We start from the raw sequence: 18,444 nt of genomic DNA, 5'->3' as shown, positions 1-18,444 counted from the left end.
AGTTTCCTACTGGAGTCATCAAAACTTTGAACTTTGTTATTGTAAGAAATATTGTTGCAAAAACACTTTGTGTCTTACCCTTACCGTTACCCTAACCATAACCCCAGTAACATTTCTTCATCATAAACTACAAGTTACGCAAAATGGCATACAAACATCCAGTCCAATATGAAAGAAAAAAGCTAGATTCATTAAGGAATCGAACCCCTTATCCCCGCGTTAATTAGTTGTTCTCTGACCACTAACCCATCAGGTCTTAGTACATGCGATTCAAGAGTTAACCACTTGACAATCTTTAAACTTCGGTTGCCTAGAAATTGTAAAGACAGTGATGTGTGTACATTGTGCGAGTATCCGTCACTCGCGTTGTGTGTGCAGTCCAAAATGAAAGAAAAAACCTTGCATCACTAGGGAATCGAACCCCCAATCATCAGTCTTTAAACGTTGGTCGTTGGTAACTGTAAACAAAGAGATCGCATTTTGTTTAACTGCTAACTAACAAACGGGTTTATGCGTTCACTGAACAAAGATTATGGAAATAAAAGACCACTTTTCCATCAGAAAAATCATCAGAACCGTTATTACCAACCGATAGACACTAAAAGCCAAAACCTTTCTCATGCACACCCATCGCGAGTGACGGCTACGCGCACACATGCACACCCATAGCGAGTGACGTAGGACGTAAAGTCCCGCCCAGGTCGAAGTGGCGTCGATTTAGAGAGTCCCATATCCCAAATCGACGTAAATCCCATGGTAAATCCACTATACAGAAGTCCAGTCCGTGTTTTCATTAGACTAAATGAGGTCGGAAGGGGCTGTCGGTAAAGTACGGAGTGGACTTCCGGGTCCGCGCAGGGCGGGCCTTCGTGTGCCGCTGCTACAGGGATACCAAGATGGAAATACAGGGGCTTTCTGGTGCCCCGAACATCCACTCTCAACATGGCGCCCCACACACCACGTCTCTGTCGCAGCTTATATCGAACACACACACCATTTTACGCTCTTTGTCGAAGGAAAACGGGTCTGATGGACTTGCGGACCCGGACCAGTCCCACCAGGACAGCCCCAGCAGCAGGCCGGGGACTCCTCCGCTTCGCCCGCTGGCGGAACATGGCAGCGTGGCCCGCTTTTCGGTCGGAAAACAGCGACCGAACGGCGAGGATCCTCCTCAGAGCGACGCTACGGTCACCGATACCGGACTGAACGTGAAAGAGACGGACTTACTGTCGCAAAAACACGTAAGAAGCGTCTGGAAACACGACGTGGAAGGCGGGGATGTAGCGATACAAATGGCGTTTCCCTTTTTTGAAGGGGAAGAGGAGCAACGGCCCCGGGGGGGAGAGGAGCAGCGGCTCCGGGGGGGAGAGATGCCCTCCCAGCTGCTCCAGTCTGCGGGTTCACGGCAGCAGCGTGCAGGCGGCTCCGCCCTGCAGCGGACGGCCCCTGGGAGCCTCGACGCGTCTCTCCCTCACCGAGCCACTGAGGAGCCCCGTGTTGTGTTCAGTTTGGTTCAGGAAGAGGGACGACCCGGGAGGCATGAGTTATTTCCAACGGACGAAGCGATCAACGGTAAAGAGTGTTCAACAATGAATCCATATCACTCTACGGATGTGGAGACGACTAAGGTTCTATACCCAAACGATCATTTCAATTATGTCCACGGTAAGGCCTGTATGAAAGCCGAGTGTGTTGATAGCCTATTCAATGCTCTAACTGCAGATGGCAAAGCCACCGCTTTCCGGCAGTCCGACCAGGTGGGCCCTGAGAGGGAGGAGGTCAAGGTGGGGCCTGAGAGGATAGATGGAAAGCTGCTGGGGCCGTTGATTTCAGAAAACCTGGTGGTTATGAACACCAGTGAGAACATGGACACTTCAGACTTTATTTCCGACCCATCAGGTCTTGAGGAGAATAACAGTGCAGACACTGCATCCACAAGCTGCCCTGCAAACGAAACCTTCTCGGGAACTATCATGATCAATAACCAAAGCATCATAGTGACGATTGAAAACGGAATACTAACACTGGCCGCTCCCCCAGAGGGTTATGTCCACACAGATGACGACATGGTCAGTTTGAAGGAACATTTGGGCATGAAGGACCACGAGGACATCGTTCTCCTCAACTATGACAGCGGCACCAAATCCATAGGCAAGATCAGCACGCTGGCTGTGGCTTCCTCCAGTCAACACGAGCCCCGGGCAGGTCTGCCTGGTGCTGACTCAGAGTTGGCCCTGTTGGATGACTGTCCGTTGACCGAGTCCTCCTTGGACTCCTGTCCAATTATAAAACAGGAAGTAGGCACGTTATGTGCCATAACAGAGAGTGATCTTGTCACCCCCTGCTCGAAAAACGCAAGTACCCTAGACTGTGACAGTAATCATGAGCTTCAGTCCGTGCACTTCATCAGGTCTAAGAAGGAAACCACCATATCTTTTGGCTGTACCCAACCCGGCTGCCCCAGCATCTTTGACACCCGGCAGAAACTAAAGATCCACCTTCTGAACCACGCAGAGGACCCTCGCCCATACCGCTGCACGGTGGAGGGGTGCGGCTGGGCCTTCACCACCTCCTACAAACTGAAGCGCCACCTCCAGTCCCACGACAAGCAGCGGCCCCACACCTGCCAGTTCGAGGGCTGTGGGCGACGCTTCACCACTGTGTACAACCTGAAGGCGCACCTCAAGGTGCACGCCCAGCAGAACGCCTTCGCCTGCCAGGTGTGCAGCGAGTGCTTCCGCAGCGCCACGCGCCTCACCAACCACCAGAGGGCCCACTTTGAGCCCCAGAGGCCCCACAAGTGTGACTTCCCAGGTAACGCCTGCAGCAAGGCCTTCCACACCATGACTCTACCTATTTTAATATTCTCAACGATGATCACAATCATGTCTCCTCCGTAGCTGGTGTCAGTGTAGATTACTTCACCTCGCGTCCTCTCCTCGCGGACCTTTCTCTCAGGAGTATGGTGCCATATATTCCCATTTTGTTTGTGTGTTGGATTGTTTCACCCTTCCTCTCCAGGGTGCGAGAAGACCTTCATCACCTTCAGTGCCCTCTTCTCCCACAACCGCACCCACTTCCGGGAAGCGGGCCACTTCACCTGTTCCTACCCGGGCTGCGGCAAGCTGTACGACAAGGCCTGCCGGCTCAAGATCCACCTGAGGAGTCACACCGGTACGCCCCCCCATCACAATCTCTGAATGTGTTGTGTCCTCCAGGAGAAAGGCTGCTTGTGTCTGACTCTGAATGTGTTGTCCTTCAGGAGAGAGGCCGTTTGTCTGCGACTCTGAGGGCTGCGGCTGGTCGTTCACCAGTATGTCAAAGCTGCTGCGACACAAACGGTAAAGAAACAAACAATGTACTGGTTAAAGTGTCATTTTTTTTTAAGGCCTGATATACGGGCCACAATAATTCGCGCTAACATGTTATTCCACACCATGCCACTCCTCTCTCTTCCCCAGGAAGCACGACGACGACCGCCGCTTCACCTGTCAAGAGGAGGGCTGTGGGAAGTCCTTCACTAGGGCGGAGCACCTCAAGGGCCACAGCATCACCCACCTGGGCACCAAGCCCTTCCAGTGCCATGCCGAAGGTAGGCACATCAACGGCACCCTGCTGACGCACTCCATCGATATTGTCATTGCTAACATTTTGAGGGAGCATTCCTGTAAACTCATATTTTCAAAAGAAAATTGGGATCCTTAGTGCTTTTTAGTGAATGCCTCTCTTCATATTCAATGTGTATAGCATGGTGTGTGTGTGTACAGCTGCTGACGGGTGTGTCTCTGTACACTCAGTGGGTTTAGCCTGCTATCTCTAGCTGTTGTTGGTTTATTTGCTGAGAGACCGCCGCTGTCTTGGCAGGCTGCAATGCAAAGTTCTCGGCGCGCAGCAGCCTCTACATCCACTCCAAGAAGCACAAGCAGGACCCCGGCGCGCTCCGGAGCCGCTGCCCCGTGGCCGACTGCTCGAAGCACTTCTCCTCGCGGAGCAGCCTGAAGAGCCACATGGTCAAACATCACCACCTCACGGCGGGTCAGTTTGCGTCCACACACAGGGCTCCGCAATGTTATCTTCTGTAGTTAGTAGGGCTGGGGGTAAACGATTATTTATTAAACGATTAATCGGGCGATTATTTCATCGATTAGTCGACTAATCTAATGACTAATTGGATGGTTATCTATTTCTGTTGCTCGATTAATAAAAACCATAATGTATCTCAAATAAATACCAAAAAATTCTTAATAATATACTTTATTTAACAACAGTTATGCACAGCAAAAAACCTTCTGCTTTACACAAAATAAAATAAATAAAATAGTTTCACTGTTATACAAAATGAAAGGCCAGCCGTGCTCAAATCTGCCAGTGTGAGTGTGGCCAGTCTGGCCAGGCCGGGCCAATTTGGCCACTTGGGAGAGGTGTGCTGCTACGGTACGGGCCGCTACGGTACAGATGCTAATGAGCCGACACGCACAGTCGCGCACACGCACGGCTACGCAACCTGAGCTGGATGACGTGTAGTCCATGCGACGACCACGGACATAATAAAGGCGACGAGCCTTCTTTCCCATTAAACGGTAAACATATATCCAATAAAGCAACAGACTCAGCAAAGTGCGAACTGTGTTCTCTGTGTTGTTGTCCATTGTCCTCGAAAATCGTCGACGGAGAAATTTGCCGTCGACGAATTTTTGACGTTGACGCGTCGCTACAGCTCTAGTAGTTGGGGCCTTGATCCAGTCACAACCACAGCCACGTCTTTATGTATTGCCTGACGGAGGCTTCATCAACTGTAGTACTGATGCCCTCTCACTGATGATGAACTGCATTTTCACACATCTCCAGGATACGTTAAACTCTTGGTGTTTCATGGGATCGGTAGGTCCAAACCAATGTCATTCTGCCTTGCCATGACTCACTGAGCCGTATCTTGTGCAATGCAGATGTCCTCAGCCAGATGGAGGCCACGCCCACCCTCACACCCAGCAGCGAACTGGTCAGCTCTACGCCCACGACGGTCGCAGGGCCCTGTGTGCCCGGGAGCGACCCTCTGAGCAACCTGGACCTCAGCTCCCTGTTCTCCAGCGTTCCCAGGGTTCCCTCACCTCCTGCCGGCCTGGGTGTGGGCGTTGCCTCTGTAGGTGGGGGTGTGGCGGTCGCCTTCTCCACAGCAGACTTCTCCCTGGTGAGCTCGGGGATCCTCACCATTGACCCTTCATCGGTGACTTCCGCACTCGGCCCCCACCACCACCAGGCTGACCCCACCCACCACCACCAGGCTGACCCCACCCACCACCACCAGGCTGACCCCACACACCACCATCAGGCTGACCCCAACCACCACCACGCTGACCCCACCCACCACCACCAGGCTGACCTCAACCACCACCCACAGACAAGCCCCAGCAATCGTCATCACCACCAGACAGACCCTAGCCACCACCAGGCAGGCCCAAATCAACACCACCAGATAGTCCCCAACAACCTCCACCAGACAGCCTCCAACCATCACCATCAGACAGCCCCAAACCACCAACACCACCAGGCAGGCCCTACCCATCACCAGGCCGGGCCCGACCACCTCCACCAGACGGGCCCTAGCCACCCCCTGACAGGTGGCCCCATCAATACGGTCGATCCCCTCATCCTGGCCGCCGTGGCCGACATGGCCTCCCATCACAGCCAGGGGCTGGAGGGGACAGTGCTGCCTCCGCAGGGCACTCTCAACCTGGACGACGTGCAGTCGGTCACGCCGGCGGCCCTGGGTGCTCTCAGCATGCAGACCGCCGATACCGCGATGGCGGCCGAACACAGGCTCTCACCCCCCCTGGCCGCCTCCAGTGTGCTCAGTGGGGGGCCGCCCCCCGCCTCCTTGCCACCGGCCCCAGGCCCCGACCTGCTGGCACAGTCGCCCTCTAAGGTGCCGCTAGCACGTGGTCAGGGCCCGGCGGGCCCTCTGCTGGACTGCGTCGAGGGCCGGGGTCCCCAGGAGGGAGGCGGGAAGGGGCTGGGGCAGTTTGTGTTCCCAGGCCCTAGCAGCGGCTTCAGCCCACAGAAGGACCCGGAGACCAGCCCCGCCGTGTCTCCCAGCAGCTTCCTGGTGAGCATCTGCACCGCGTGACACCACGTCACCTCTCACTGTGTGATATAAAGGTTCGCTAACCGTGTGTTCCTGTTGGGGGGTGCTAGGAGAGTGGAGGCTCAGCCAGGACGGACTACAGGGCCATCCAACTAGCCAAGAAGAAGAAGCAGAAAGGACCACCTGCTTCTTCCAGTAAGACCTTAACCTGACTGAAGAAGGGGGGGGGGGGGGTATTTAGATTAGCTGTTGTGTCGGTAACCAAGGGAAGAGTGTAAAGACGTGTAAAGATTCAGGATAATGCCCCCCTCATTGAACTTTTCAGCCGTTTGACCACAGCCACTGATGGTTTCCTCCCCTGTGTTTGCTTCAGCTTCAGGGTTGAGCCAGAGAAAAAGCAAGGTTGGGAAAGCTGGCAGTGCCTCGACGTCGTTGGTTCCTTCTAGTGGTCGTTATGGCGACGGTGCCCACACCGCAGCCAGTGGAGGGCTAACACTCAGAGACCCTGTCACTGGGGCCCAGTATGTTCAGATACAACTACTGCAGGTAAGACGTCAACGACAACCCTCCTGGCTGCTGAACACCTGGAGAGACTTTGACTGACAGACGTTTGTTTCTGCGGTGTTCTCTAGGATGACCCGCCTAGTGACGGGCACCTGGCCTTCCAGCTGAGCTCCCAGCCATCAAGCTCCCACTCCCAGCTCACCGTCGACCTGCCTGTCAACATATTACAGGTAACAAGCCACTGTACGAGTTTGGAGTCAAACTCCCAGAGAGCTGCAGTTTGAGTCTGTGTATTGTGGGCATATACTGTATTATGAGGTTAGAGATTGTGATCTGGAAGCCCTGTGCAAGCTGATTGTGGTTCTGTTGGCAATATTCCAGGAATCATCAGTGATGCCAGAGGACGACAACGGTTCGGACACCTCCCAGTTCACCGGAAGCACCATCAATCTGCAGGATCTGGAGTAGACCACATTGGAGCCCCGTCAAGTTTCCAGAGACACACCCATCCTGTTTCGATCTTCTGAGCTGCTAATGGTTACCATGGGTCCACAGACGGCTTTGATCCTGTCGTCATGCACCTTGAAATGATTAGACTTGTAATCATTGCTCTACTCTACCAGTCCAGAAACCCAGTTTATACACAATCAAGACTAATGGCACTCTATTTAAATGAGACCTGTTTCGCCTTGTTGCTGAAGCTTTGTTCTAATTCAACGTTTTACCGTCTTCTTCATGGCCCCACGTGGACATTCATAACTCTGCTCACGGCTAAAGAGGCCCCATGCAGACTCTCATAACTCTGCTCCAGGCTCAAGGTGCACCTCGTCGATGCTCATAACTCTGCCCCAGGTTCAAGGTGCCCCGTGCGGACGCTCAGAACTCAGTGCTCTAGGTGCCTTAAGGAGCTCTCCGATGAGTGGCATCACACACCCTGATTGTCCCGCGGTCAGGGCGGGGCCCTGCTGCCGGTGTGCAGGGGCCTCACTTTGAACTCATGATTTAATTTTTTACCAATCCATAGATAGCCCACAAACACATGCTTTGAGCTGGGGCTGATGGTGTTTTCTGGGGCCTTGCTGGAGGACACGTCTCCAGTGAGGTCCCCTTACCGTGAACTACTTCCCCACCGCTTTTCTTTCTCCATGTCTTTACATGTTGAAAATGTTCTGCTTCACTTGAAGTTCCTGTTGTCTCCTTATTTGTTATTTATTAACTGGTTTACAGAATGGCAGTGGCCAAATGCAAGAGATGTAATAAAAATCTAAGCACAATCACTACAGTCTGTACACCCTACTTTCAGAACTTTGCCGATCTCAAAATTTATTTTTCTTTAACGATTCTTCTTGCAAATGACATGCAAAAGCAAAATTTATTCTTATTCCAGACCATGTTTAACCCGACAAGAATTGGCACCAAGGATTAAGATGCAGGCAAGGTCAACTCAAAACAAATATTCTCAATGCATTTCTAAAACTGGATGGCTAGGGAATTTCTAATAAGTGACTCAAACATTAGATGTAAGATCTTAGCTGCAGTACCTTTTTTAAGGGGTTATATTAGGCCCATAAGTGTTAATGTTTAGCCATTTCAAGCCGTTCAAAATCTGAAGCAAATTATGCTCATCTATCCATCATACATCTAGGTGGACACTCCCACTCATCACAAACACAAAACGGCTTGTTAGGGCGAATCTATCTCGTACCGTATGGCATTCTATAACCACTTTTAACAAGGGATTTGCCAGACCTTCAGCTTGACTTGCTTGACATTGTAAAAGGGAAAAGCCAGATTCTTTAATATACACATGCATCTAATCATTTTATTAGTGTAGGATGTACCTAAGGCTACTACTAAGGCTATGCTTCTTCAGGTGAAGAAGTAGGCGTGCAGCTCGTCCTGTTCCGAGCTGTTGTTCACGTTGTTGAACTTGATCTTTGCTGTAACAGGCTTGGATCTGGGCATCAACCGTCTGTTATTCTGTAATGGGAGAACAAATGCACATTACACCATGCAAACATCTATGACCTGACTATTGGCAATCTGTCAGATGTAGAAGATGTGTGGTATACGAGTGATTCTTTGTATTCTAATATTGTGCTTGAAGACGGACTGTTTTCCTGCTGTTGGCCTGAGTCCTCTCCATGGCCTTCTTCAGTCGGTCCTCCTGGTGCTCCTTCTGCTGCTCGAGCTTCTGCACGCGTTGCCTGCAGAGCGGGAGAATGGGGCGCTGACATGTGTTGGTGTTTCAGGAGTTTAGTTCATACATATTTCATGTGCCCGTACTGTATTCATCTACGCTCCTGAAACTTAAGTGTAGTTGCTTCTGTCGGAAACTAAAACAAACAGTTTACTGACACTTGTACAAAGCGACTTCAGTGAGTTCAGATGCATGGGATTAAGGTACAGGACGTGCACACAGTACGTCGTGTACCTTACGTACCAGCCGCAAAGCCTTAGGAGGTTGTTGGCGCAGCGTGACAAAGTGCATGTCGGGAAGAGGTTGTGTGGACCAATGTTTCAAACAGGACTTTCACACACATGGGAGACACAAGCTTCTTACATGTGCATAGGAGGTCTACAGACAGACTGCGAACATTGAGGATCAGAACCAAGAACCTTTCAGTTGGGAGAAAACACACTAACCAGTAGAGACTAAACAGTACAAGGTATATCGTAAACCCCATCTTCCTCCCGACCCTGTACTCTCAAGGCCACCCACCTCATCCTCCTCTCCCGGTCCTTCATCTTCTCCACCTGGTCCAAGGTGTCCCGGGGTATGTTCTCCATGTTCTCAAGGAGCTGCAGCAGGTGGCTCTCGATGACTGCCAGCATCTGGATGGTGGTGAGGTTGGCCTGTATGTCGCCCACACAGCAGCGGTACACCTCCTCCACCTTGCGGCCGAGGGCCTCCAGCATCTGGTCCTGTGATGCAGAGCCGTAGAGGTGAGGACAACAATGGATCATATACACCCAAACCGTTTTGGTTTACATGACACTGGGCTAGGGTCAAAGTTGTGTCGCCTATCGGATGGGGCGGGGCTTAATTGGCTTTTGTTTTGGTAGAATTAAAAGGAAATCCATTTTCGTCTGTGAAAAGATAATGAATAACTTCCTGCATACCTCTTCCACTGATTTACATTTCCCAAAGTTGTAGAGGCGGGCCTTCAGCTCCAGCTCTGCGGCTTGCTCCTTCTCTGCGGTGATGGTCTGGGATATGATGTCTATCTGGGCTCTCAGCTGCTCCGTGTCCCTCTCCCTGAACACGGAGAAGCCCAGTGTACCACACACGTGTTACCATCACAACCTCTCAATGCAACCTGCAGTACAACAGGCAGTATGTTCCCCTTACTGACGCACTAGTGCCTGGCTGGGCTCGATGGTGGGAGGTGACGTTGGATCAATACGGATCATCGTTGTCGTGGATCATAAGTCATAAGTTACACATGGACAAAGACAGGTAAACCTACAGTCTACAACTCTATCCAATGTGAGGGTATTTCATGGCGATGTGAACCGAGCAGGCCTGACTAGTACCACTAGTACCACTCCCAACCGCTCCGGGCAGTGGGCTTCAGGAGCTGCAGGGGGGGGGTCTTACGTCTTCTTCTTGCTCGTGGCCATGGTGCGCTGGAGGTCCTCCAGGTCCTCCTCGGTCTCTCTGGAGTTCTGGATCAGCGTGAGGTTCTGCTCCTCCAGCTCCGTCAGCAGGTCCAGGAGCTGCTCCGGCTCTGTGAAGTACAGCTCTGGCTCCTCCTACAGGGGGATTGGGGGCAGAGTCACTCCCCTCTAGTAGGTTTGTAGAGCAGCCCTTGGTCCCCATCCCCGGTTCAGCCTCAAAGGGCTTCAGAGCCCCATGGAGGACAAGCCCTGAGCAGGAGGAGACCATGGGGAGGAACAGGAGGGATCCCTCCTTCCAGGGAGGGAGGGAGCGTATGCAATAGGTGCATATGCAAAGGACACTACTTGTTCATCTGTAAAGTCCATGAATGGGTAGAGGGGCTGGCTAGTGAATAGTTCAGGAATGGAGCAATAAATGAGATTAACAAAAGAAAGAAATGGGGACATTTGATTATATTTGAAGTGTTACGGTACCTCATAGTCAGAGCCATCAGTGCTGGGGTTGGATTCAGGTGTCCTGAAACACAGGAAACAGGCCCCAGGTCAGGTCAGGTACCGTCACCAGGGGGACAGAACACATGAGGGGGTGTGTGTGGAGGTAGGTATGGCTCTTACTGTCTGGCGGTGCTCATGGCTGAGGACCGGTGCTTGGGGTCTCTGATGGGCGGGAGCTTTGGACCATGAGCGGACACTTTCCTTGGGGAACCTGCAGAGTGAGCAAAGGGTTACTCACGTTTGTTAATGGGCACCCTTCTTCAGTCACCCCAGTATGATCCCTCTAACAAGATGACATGATGTAGGAGTTCTGAAGCTCTATGGTCTCCTGCACATTGGATGGATTGATCTTAGCCCTTAGGCGTGGTGTTTTTCTGTTATATGAAGAGCAAACATCAATCTAAGTCCCTCAACCCGTTTACTGTGTCGACCCATCTCCAACAGGCCTGCTGTAAGGTTCAACATACATCATATCAATACAGAACATCCTGCTCACCCTCATGCTTTGTCCCTCCTCCCTTGCTCTCTGGATCCTTTCCTTGGTCCTGGTCGGCAGCCGTGTCTCGGTCCACCTGTGTTGCCTTTGCCCTGTGTGGCTGGGCCTTCGCTGGCTTGGCTTTGCCTGACCGGGCCTTGGCTGGCTGGGCAGTGGCTAGCCCAGCCTTGCCTAGCAGGGCTTTGGCTTCGTGGGCCTTGGCGTGCAGGGCTTTGGCCTGCTGGGTCTTGGCCTGCTGGGCCTCCCTCCAGTCCGGAGGGGACAGCTTGAACAGGAAGTCCTTGTACATCTGATACTCCTTCAGCTTCTCCTCCTTCTTTGAGATGTCACTGATGGAGAAGCAAACAAAGGCTTCATAAGAATCACAATCCATGTTGGGCTACTGATGAGATTGTTCCACTGAGTGTACGGATTTGAGGGCCAGTTATGGCTATTGAAAGGAAACACCACGTTTGTATCACGAACAGGAAGTTACCTTTTAATTGAGAGCATTTCCGTTGTAAGTTTCTTGATCTCAGCCATCTTCTCCAGTTTGCACTTGGTCTCTTTTTCTGCACTGTCAAATGACCAGACATGGCAAGGGAAATTACATTGGAATTTGTTTCCTAGATATATATTCTTTATTATTTCATCCCCTCATATGCATGCTTATCAGACATGTCTTTCAAGGAGAACACAACGATCCCAAAGCCTGGTGTAATCCGAGTCCCATCGGGCAGGGCCTAACAGTTTGGGCATCTTCTACAGTATGTCTTCACATGGGAGACTCACATCTGAATGGCTTCCATCGAGTTCTGGTTGTTCTCCTTCAGGAACTTCTCAAACAGGAGCTGGTCCTGCTCCAGCAGCTGCTCGGCCTTCTGCATCCGCTGCTCCTCCAGGCAGTGGGCCTCCTCCAGCCTCTGGATCTCAGCCCGCTTCACCATCACAGAGTACTGAGAGAGGGTGGAGGAACCCAGGCTGGTGATGCTAGCCCAGGTGGAAGGACATCTTGAGGCGGGGTCTCCCCTTCGCCAAGGTCTCCCCCTGAAGCGAGGTCTCCCCCTGGACCAAGGTCTTCCCCTGAAGCGGGGTTTTCCCCTGAATCGGGGTCTCCCCATGACTCGGGGTCTCCCCCTTGACCGGGGGTCATACCCCCCACACCACGCCGACATTTGATTGGCCGGTCGTATTAGGTTTCTTTCTATTAAGAATGTGAACGTGAGTTTTATGAGGTGCACCTGCCCTGCGTGGGTACGTCTGCCATAGCAGCCACGCCCGGGACCCTTAAGGAGTCTGTATACTAACACCGCTGTGACCTTGGCAGCCTTTCACACAGCAGTGTGCTGCTGTTCATTTTTAGGATGACTAGAGTTTTGTGCGCGTGTTGCGCATGCTCAACCTCTAGTTGTAATTAAATCCATAGCAATAATGTGAAAACCGAGTCGATAATGTAACAAATTTCTGAGCGCATAATATAATAACATTTTGCCTATGTTACAAATTATAACATTCGTTCACCATAAATGACTCTTAACTCACGTCCACTGAAGTAGTGTGAGAAATACCGACCTTCTACTCCTCATTCACATATAAGGTCATTTACATTTCCTACGGAGAAAATACTACCTCAGGGGTAGTATTATCCAGGAGATTTTCAGGGTACAAATGTCAATATATGTTGTTCACACATACGGCCCATCAGGAGAATATCAGAACTTACACATGTCTCTCAAAACAGCTAGTGTGTGAGCATTTGATTACGTTATAAAATAAGTCAATTTATGGTAACAGGGGTAATTGTTCAATGGAAAGTGTAGTATACAATGCATGCAAATCAATAATTAAATAGCTATTACTGTTATTCAGGGCTGAAAAGTGCATTGACATTTTAAAATGCAAGGCAACTACTATTTGGTAGTTGAAAATAATAATCATCATTGAGATTAAAGGGCCCATGGCATGCTACTTTATGGATGCTTTAATATAGGTATTAGTGGGCCCAGAACGCAGTATTTGAAGACGTTCCCGAACTTCAGCGGTGGTGCAGAATTACAGCCACTAGGAGCCAGTCGCACATTGAGCTTTTTCCCAAACGAGCCGTTTCGGTGTCTGTAGCTTTAATGCAAATGAGGAGGAGAGAGGCAGGTGAAGGAGTTCCCCCAATTCCTTCACAACCATAGCTGAGATAACCCCAACTACGAGTCTCGTTGTGGAAAGACCAGAGACGTCAGAGAACCCGACCTGTGATGCGCCATAACACCAACAGCGGCACGGTTATCCAAATAACAAAGTAGTGTACAACAGTCGTAACTCATTGTCTCATTGGCGGGCCAAATTCTCTGGCCGGGCAAAGCAATATTCCCCGTATGACGACATACGGGGAAAAGCGCTATGTTTTTTTCAAAGGCAGTGCAGGATACCTAGTGCTCGTTTTACACCTTACGCCATTTCTAGCTACTGGGCGACCATAGTCAGGCTTGGGGAAGCCTGAGTATGGTTGAAGAAAACCTCATAAAGTGAAATTTTCATTCCATGGGATCTTTAAACATCTCTTCCAGTGTCCTGGCCAAGACAGGCAGCAGTAGCCTACAGTCACACAAAGCATACACACAAAACATAAGAAAAATTAAAAAACGAAATCATTCCGCAGGGGGGAAGGGGGATATCAATATCGCAAGACATTTTGGGAGGCTCAAGGAGGGGAGCAATACTAAGTTTGAACAACAAAGTGTAAAGAAATTCAGGGAAACAAAGTCTAGTCTTGTGGTGGAATCTATAGACATAAATCACTGTCCCTTTAAGATCACATGACTTGTGTGTTGATATGCCGGTCGGAGCGATGTTTGAATTTAATGGTTTTTATTAGAGCTGTCAAGCGATTAAAATATTTAATCGTGATTAATCGCATTAATGTCATAGTTAACTCACGATTAATCGCAAATTATTTTTCTATGCAAAATATCCCTTGATTTTTTTGTCCCATAATGATTCTCATTTTAATTCTCTTATCAACATGGTGAAGTGCATCGGCTTGCCTTGTGCAAATGATTTTTTATTGATAACAACATAGGCATATACTGATCAAAACAGGACGATACAAAAAAAAGAGCCTATAGTGCAATTAAACGACTGCTTTGAACAAATGTCATTTGAACATAGCAGTCAGGCTACTGCTTCTTTGTTTTGAGCCAAAGAATTATTATTATTATTATTTTTTTTTTTAATAAAATAATTGCGTTAATCGCGCGATAAATATTTTAACGCCGTTAAAATTGGTTTGCGTTAACGCCGTTAATAACGCGTTTAACTGACAGCTCTAGTTTTTATACAACAAAATGATTGACCTGCCGTTGCTTGTCAAGGTGAGATATTGTCTCTTCCCTTCTTTTATCGCAATTTCTACAGTCTATAAACAGAATGTCTTACCCGGGCGAGTTTATCGACGGCAGCACCGTTATGTTTAAAAATATAACGTCTTACCTGGGCGAGTGTCGCTGCGGTGTGTGCACGTGCGTGTACGTTCTTACCTGCACGTGTGTCGATGACGGGGCTGTTATGTTTAATAACATAACGTCTTACCTAGGCGAGTGTCGCTGCGGTGTGTGCGCGTGCATGTGTCTTCCTACCTGCGCGTGTGTCGATGGCCAACCCGATATCACGTGATTTCGTGTTCATGTGCACGAACGTTAATCTATTGAATCGTGTCCCAGAGCACGACTTTCCGACTTTTTCGTGCTACACAGAACGAAATGTAAACCAATGCATTCTGAATGGGAGCGTTTGTCTGATGTTTTCATGCTACACAGAACGAAATTTAAACCATTGCCTTTCGATTGGGATATTTTCTTCAACCACAGAAGGGGTGTGCGCAGAAAGTACAGTGTACCCTCTACTTATGTATGTGTCGAAACAACAAATGCATCCAAGGGAAAATGTAGTGTATTAGGGATACTCTGATTTCCCAGTTTTTTACAGCAGACCTCCTCAAAAACCTTTCGTTCTCACGCTCACGGAAAGTAATCGATTGAATCGTGACTCTTTTCTTTTTTTTTTATCACGTTTTTTATCACATGGCTAGTCGGCTATAACGTCACTCTGAGAGATGTGCACGGACACATTTAACGATGCAGGGTTATTCGAAATAATTCATTAAGTTATCATGTGTGTCACTCCGAGAACGTAAAATACTGACGGTTGGCAAGGGCACTTTAGCGTAGGTCGCTGACGGAGAGACGGAGAGGGACGGAGAGGGGGTTGATTCACTACAATGTAATGCCATCCCCGGCGATGTTTGACGTTCAGAGCGGGTGCTCCAGCAGCCCATTCACCCTGTATCAACCCGACTACGGCTTTAATAGACGCTGTGAGCATCTTTCCTATTGGATAGTTTTTAGGATATTTTTTTATTATATACGGAGACCACCACACTTCTTCTAAGCAACGAGAATGGTCTATTAAATTGAAGATGGGTGTGCGAGAATAGGGATATGGTGCCATACCGTCAATATGAATTTCATTCAGGCTGGTCAATTGTCAGATACAGATCTTGTTATAACGATAATTGAATAAAAGCTATGGTCTACTTATAATATTATAACTAAATCATTTTATATTCATATATATATATAATACATATATTTTAATATTTTAATAATTAAATACAATAACAGCTTTAAACATGTGACATGCCTACGTTTTTTTGGCCTTTTCTTTTCAATGGGCCTGCGTCAACGTCACGTGACTCAGCGTCACGTGAACTACGGGTGTAAAGATACATGCATTTGATTGAACCGAATTGGTACGGACGTCACGGTTCGGTGCATGGATTTACACGGAGAATACACGGTATAAAATTGAATAAAACTAACCCTAACCCTAACCCGGATTAATGTAATCCCAAACTGAGGTTAGATACGCGATCTTCCCTCGAGCTACACACGCCGTCCGTTGATTGGTCGACAGAATCGCACTTCCGTGCCAAAGGGGGATAATAAACAAAAACATTATCCAAGGTATTTCTGGACAACGGCGAAAGTTTCGTTTATTGAAGAAAATGTTGCACAAAACATTATATATAACGTCTGACCTGGAGTGTCGCTGCGGTGTGTGCGCCGCGTGTGTGGTCTTACCTGCGCGTGTGTCGATGGCGGAGCCGTTATGTTTAAAAACATAACGTATTACCTGGGCAAGTGTCGCTGCGGTGGTGCGCGTGTGGTCTTACCTGCACGTGTGTCGATGGCGAAGCTGTTATGTTTAAGAACATAATCCCTTACCTCGGCGAGTGTGTCACTGCCTTTTTTTTGTGTGCGGGATGTGCGTGTGCGTGTGTGTGCGCTTCCCTGTATGTTCGTGCTTATTTGCGTGTGTGTGCGGTGTGTGTATACGCTGTGTATGTGGATGCTTACTGTGTATGTATGCGTTCGCGCGTGCTGTGTGTGTGTTTGAGCTGCATGCTGCTTGGCACATGCGCACATGACCAACTTCAATAACTGGTGCGACAGGCCTGCTATTAAGTAGTAAGATATCTTGTTCTTGGTCATGATTATATTTTCTGACCAAGTTTCTTCTGCTCTCGAACCACATCCACGTCTCGCACTCCAACAACTATCCCAGAGGACCCTCAATGTCCCGTCTTAGGGCACTGCTTACTGCCCTCAGTTTCTACCTCATTTCAAAGTCATCCGATCACACAAACACAATGGACCAATAACCTTCTCCTGGTCCTTACTTCCTGCCGAAACAACTCCCGCCTCTTGTACAGGAACTCCTGCATGCTCTCTTTCTTTATGTTTCCTGGGGGGGGACCATAAGTATATCATTAATATAAATGAATTCAGACCAACCCCAACTACCTCCCCCCAAACACTCACTTCGTCTGATCATGGCCATTCTCATTGCCGGGTTGCCCAGTGCCAGGCTGTCGCCCCCCTCCTGCTCCTGCTCCTGCTCTGGCTCCAGCTCCTTCCTCATCTCCCTCTGGGAGGCCTTCATGCGCCCCATGTAGGACAGCTTCTCATGGACCGGCAGCGCTAGGTAGCGACGCGTCTCCTGGATGGAGGAATCCGGCATTCTCAAGAAGTTGGCTAAGAAATTCTACCATTTTTTTCCTAGCTTGTTCTTAACTTCAGTTCCTCAATATTCTCCAACTAACCTTTCATTTTCTTAAGATACCTTTTGAAGAAGAATAGTAGTTTCTCCAAACTTAACAGCAGTTCTGAAATGTTTTGTCCTTGAGATACTCATGTGAATCTGGTCCGATCCCGGAGGAGTGAATCAAGTGACTAACAGGACTATCTCTCACACACACACACACACACACACACACACACACACACACACACACACACACACACACACACACACACACACACACACACACACACACACACACACACACACACACACACACACACACACACACACACACACACACACACACACACACACACACACATGAGCGTACTTCTCGATGGTGCTCCTGGCCAGCTGTGTGCAGGAGGAAGTGTTTGTCCTCGGGGAGTTTGGAGGGACTCTGCTGGGGCTTCTTTCTCCCGTCTCAACCCAAACAGAGGATGGTAAGAGACGGTTCAGTCTTATGGAAAACCACATTTGTATGTATTTCTGCAATAGCAGCTAAATGTGCAGTAACGTAAAGTATGTGTTTAAAATATGAAATGGCCCATTTGGATAGCATTGTAGCATGCCTCATTTGGCCTGCTTTAGCCTACCTGGTTCACATGGTTCCAGGGGGCAGTCTTTGACTCGCAGAGGGCCTGAAGGCCGGTGGAAGATTAATCAATAAACAAACAGTAGACTTTATTAAAGTGGTGCAGGCTGGTCTAAATCACAGAGAAAATTGAGGCGAAACATAAAGCCGACTTACTTAAGGAGACCGAGGTTGGCGACGGCATCGCAGTCGGCGACTTATCTCCTAAATTAAGTCTTCTGATGCACTTTGGTTTGACACCCTTTATGTCATTTAGATGGTCAATTTTAGGCAGGTGTCGTGATCATGCCCTGCGACCTATTATCTACTTTCACCCTAAGTATTGACTCGGTAATGCATGATAGTTTCGCTGATCGTTCAACGACGTCCATGTAGTGTGTTGGGTTGTTATGGTAACGATGCTCTGGGTTCATCTGATGCCACCACACGAGGGCGCCAGAGAACAGAAAATACCCTTACTATAGGGACTTTATTTAATAATAATAATAATAATAATAAATGAAATTTATATAGCGCTTAATATGGTACTCTAAGACG

The 18,444-nt window shown here is 49.1% G+C and overlaps 2 protein-coding genes across 4 annotated transcripts; one reads left to right on the top strand and one right to left on the bottom strand.

The window, feature by feature from the left end:
• Positions 1–774: 774 nt before the first annotated feature.
• Positions 775–7,863, top strand: si:dkey-156n14.3 (zinc finger protein ZXDC). Of its 2 annotated transcripts, XM_060068187.1 has the most exons (11): positions 775–1,572; positions 1,723–2,814; positions 3,022–3,174; positions 3,263–3,341; positions 3,462–3,592; positions 3,865–4,035; positions 4,947–6,103; positions 6,193–6,277; positions 6,456–6,628; positions 6,715–6,816; positions 6,968–7,863. In XM_060068187.1, the coding sequence occupies exons 1-11, from the start codon at positions 897–899 to the stop codon at positions 7,052–7,054; spliced, it is 3,906 nt and encodes a 1,301-aa protein (XP_059924170.1). In that variant the 5' UTR covers positions 775–896; the 3' UTR covers positions 7,055–7,863. The 2 variants fall into 2 exon arrangements, with proteins under 2 accessions (XP_059924170.1, XP_059924168.1); XM_060068185.1 differs by having other exon boundaries at positions 778–2,814.
• On the bottom strand, positions 7,608–18,364 carry cfap100 (cilia and flagella associated protein 100). Of its 2 annotated transcripts, none has more exons than XM_060068215.1 (15): positions 18,064–18,364; positions 17,909–17,953; positions 17,644–17,735; positions 17,051–17,228; positions 16,909–16,973; positions 11,970–12,133; positions 11,674–11,754; positions 11,199–11,527; positions 10,823–10,913; positions 10,682–10,724; positions 10,188–10,342; positions 9,710–9,845; positions 9,309–9,511; positions 8,700–8,816; positions 7,608–8,566 (listed from the first exon to the last, which is right to left on the bottom strand). In XM_060068215.1, the coding sequence occupies exons 1-14, from the start codon at positions 18,089–18,091 to the stop codon at positions 8,741–8,743; spliced, it is 1,686 nt and encodes a 561-aa protein (XP_059924198.1). In that variant the 5' UTR covers positions 18,092–18,364; the 3' UTR covers positions 7,608–8,566; positions 8,700–8,740. The 2 variants fall into 2 exon arrangements, with proteins under 2 accessions (XP_059924198.1, XP_059924197.1); XM_060068214.1 differs by having other exon boundaries at positions 8,700–8,793; positions 18,064–18,361.
• Positions 18,365–18,444: the final 80 nt, after the last annotated feature.

This window comes from Gadus macrocephalus, chromosome 13, assembly GCF_031168955.1.
Source record: "Gadus macrocephalus chromosome 13, ASM3116895v1".
NCBI classification, from domain to species: domain Eukaryota; kingdom Metazoa; phylum Chordata; class Actinopteri; order Gadiformes; family Gadidae; genus Gadus; species Gadus macrocephalus.
The sequence above is the reverse complement of the archived record's forward strand: the minus strand, read 5'-3'. Positions and strand labels throughout refer to the sequence as shown.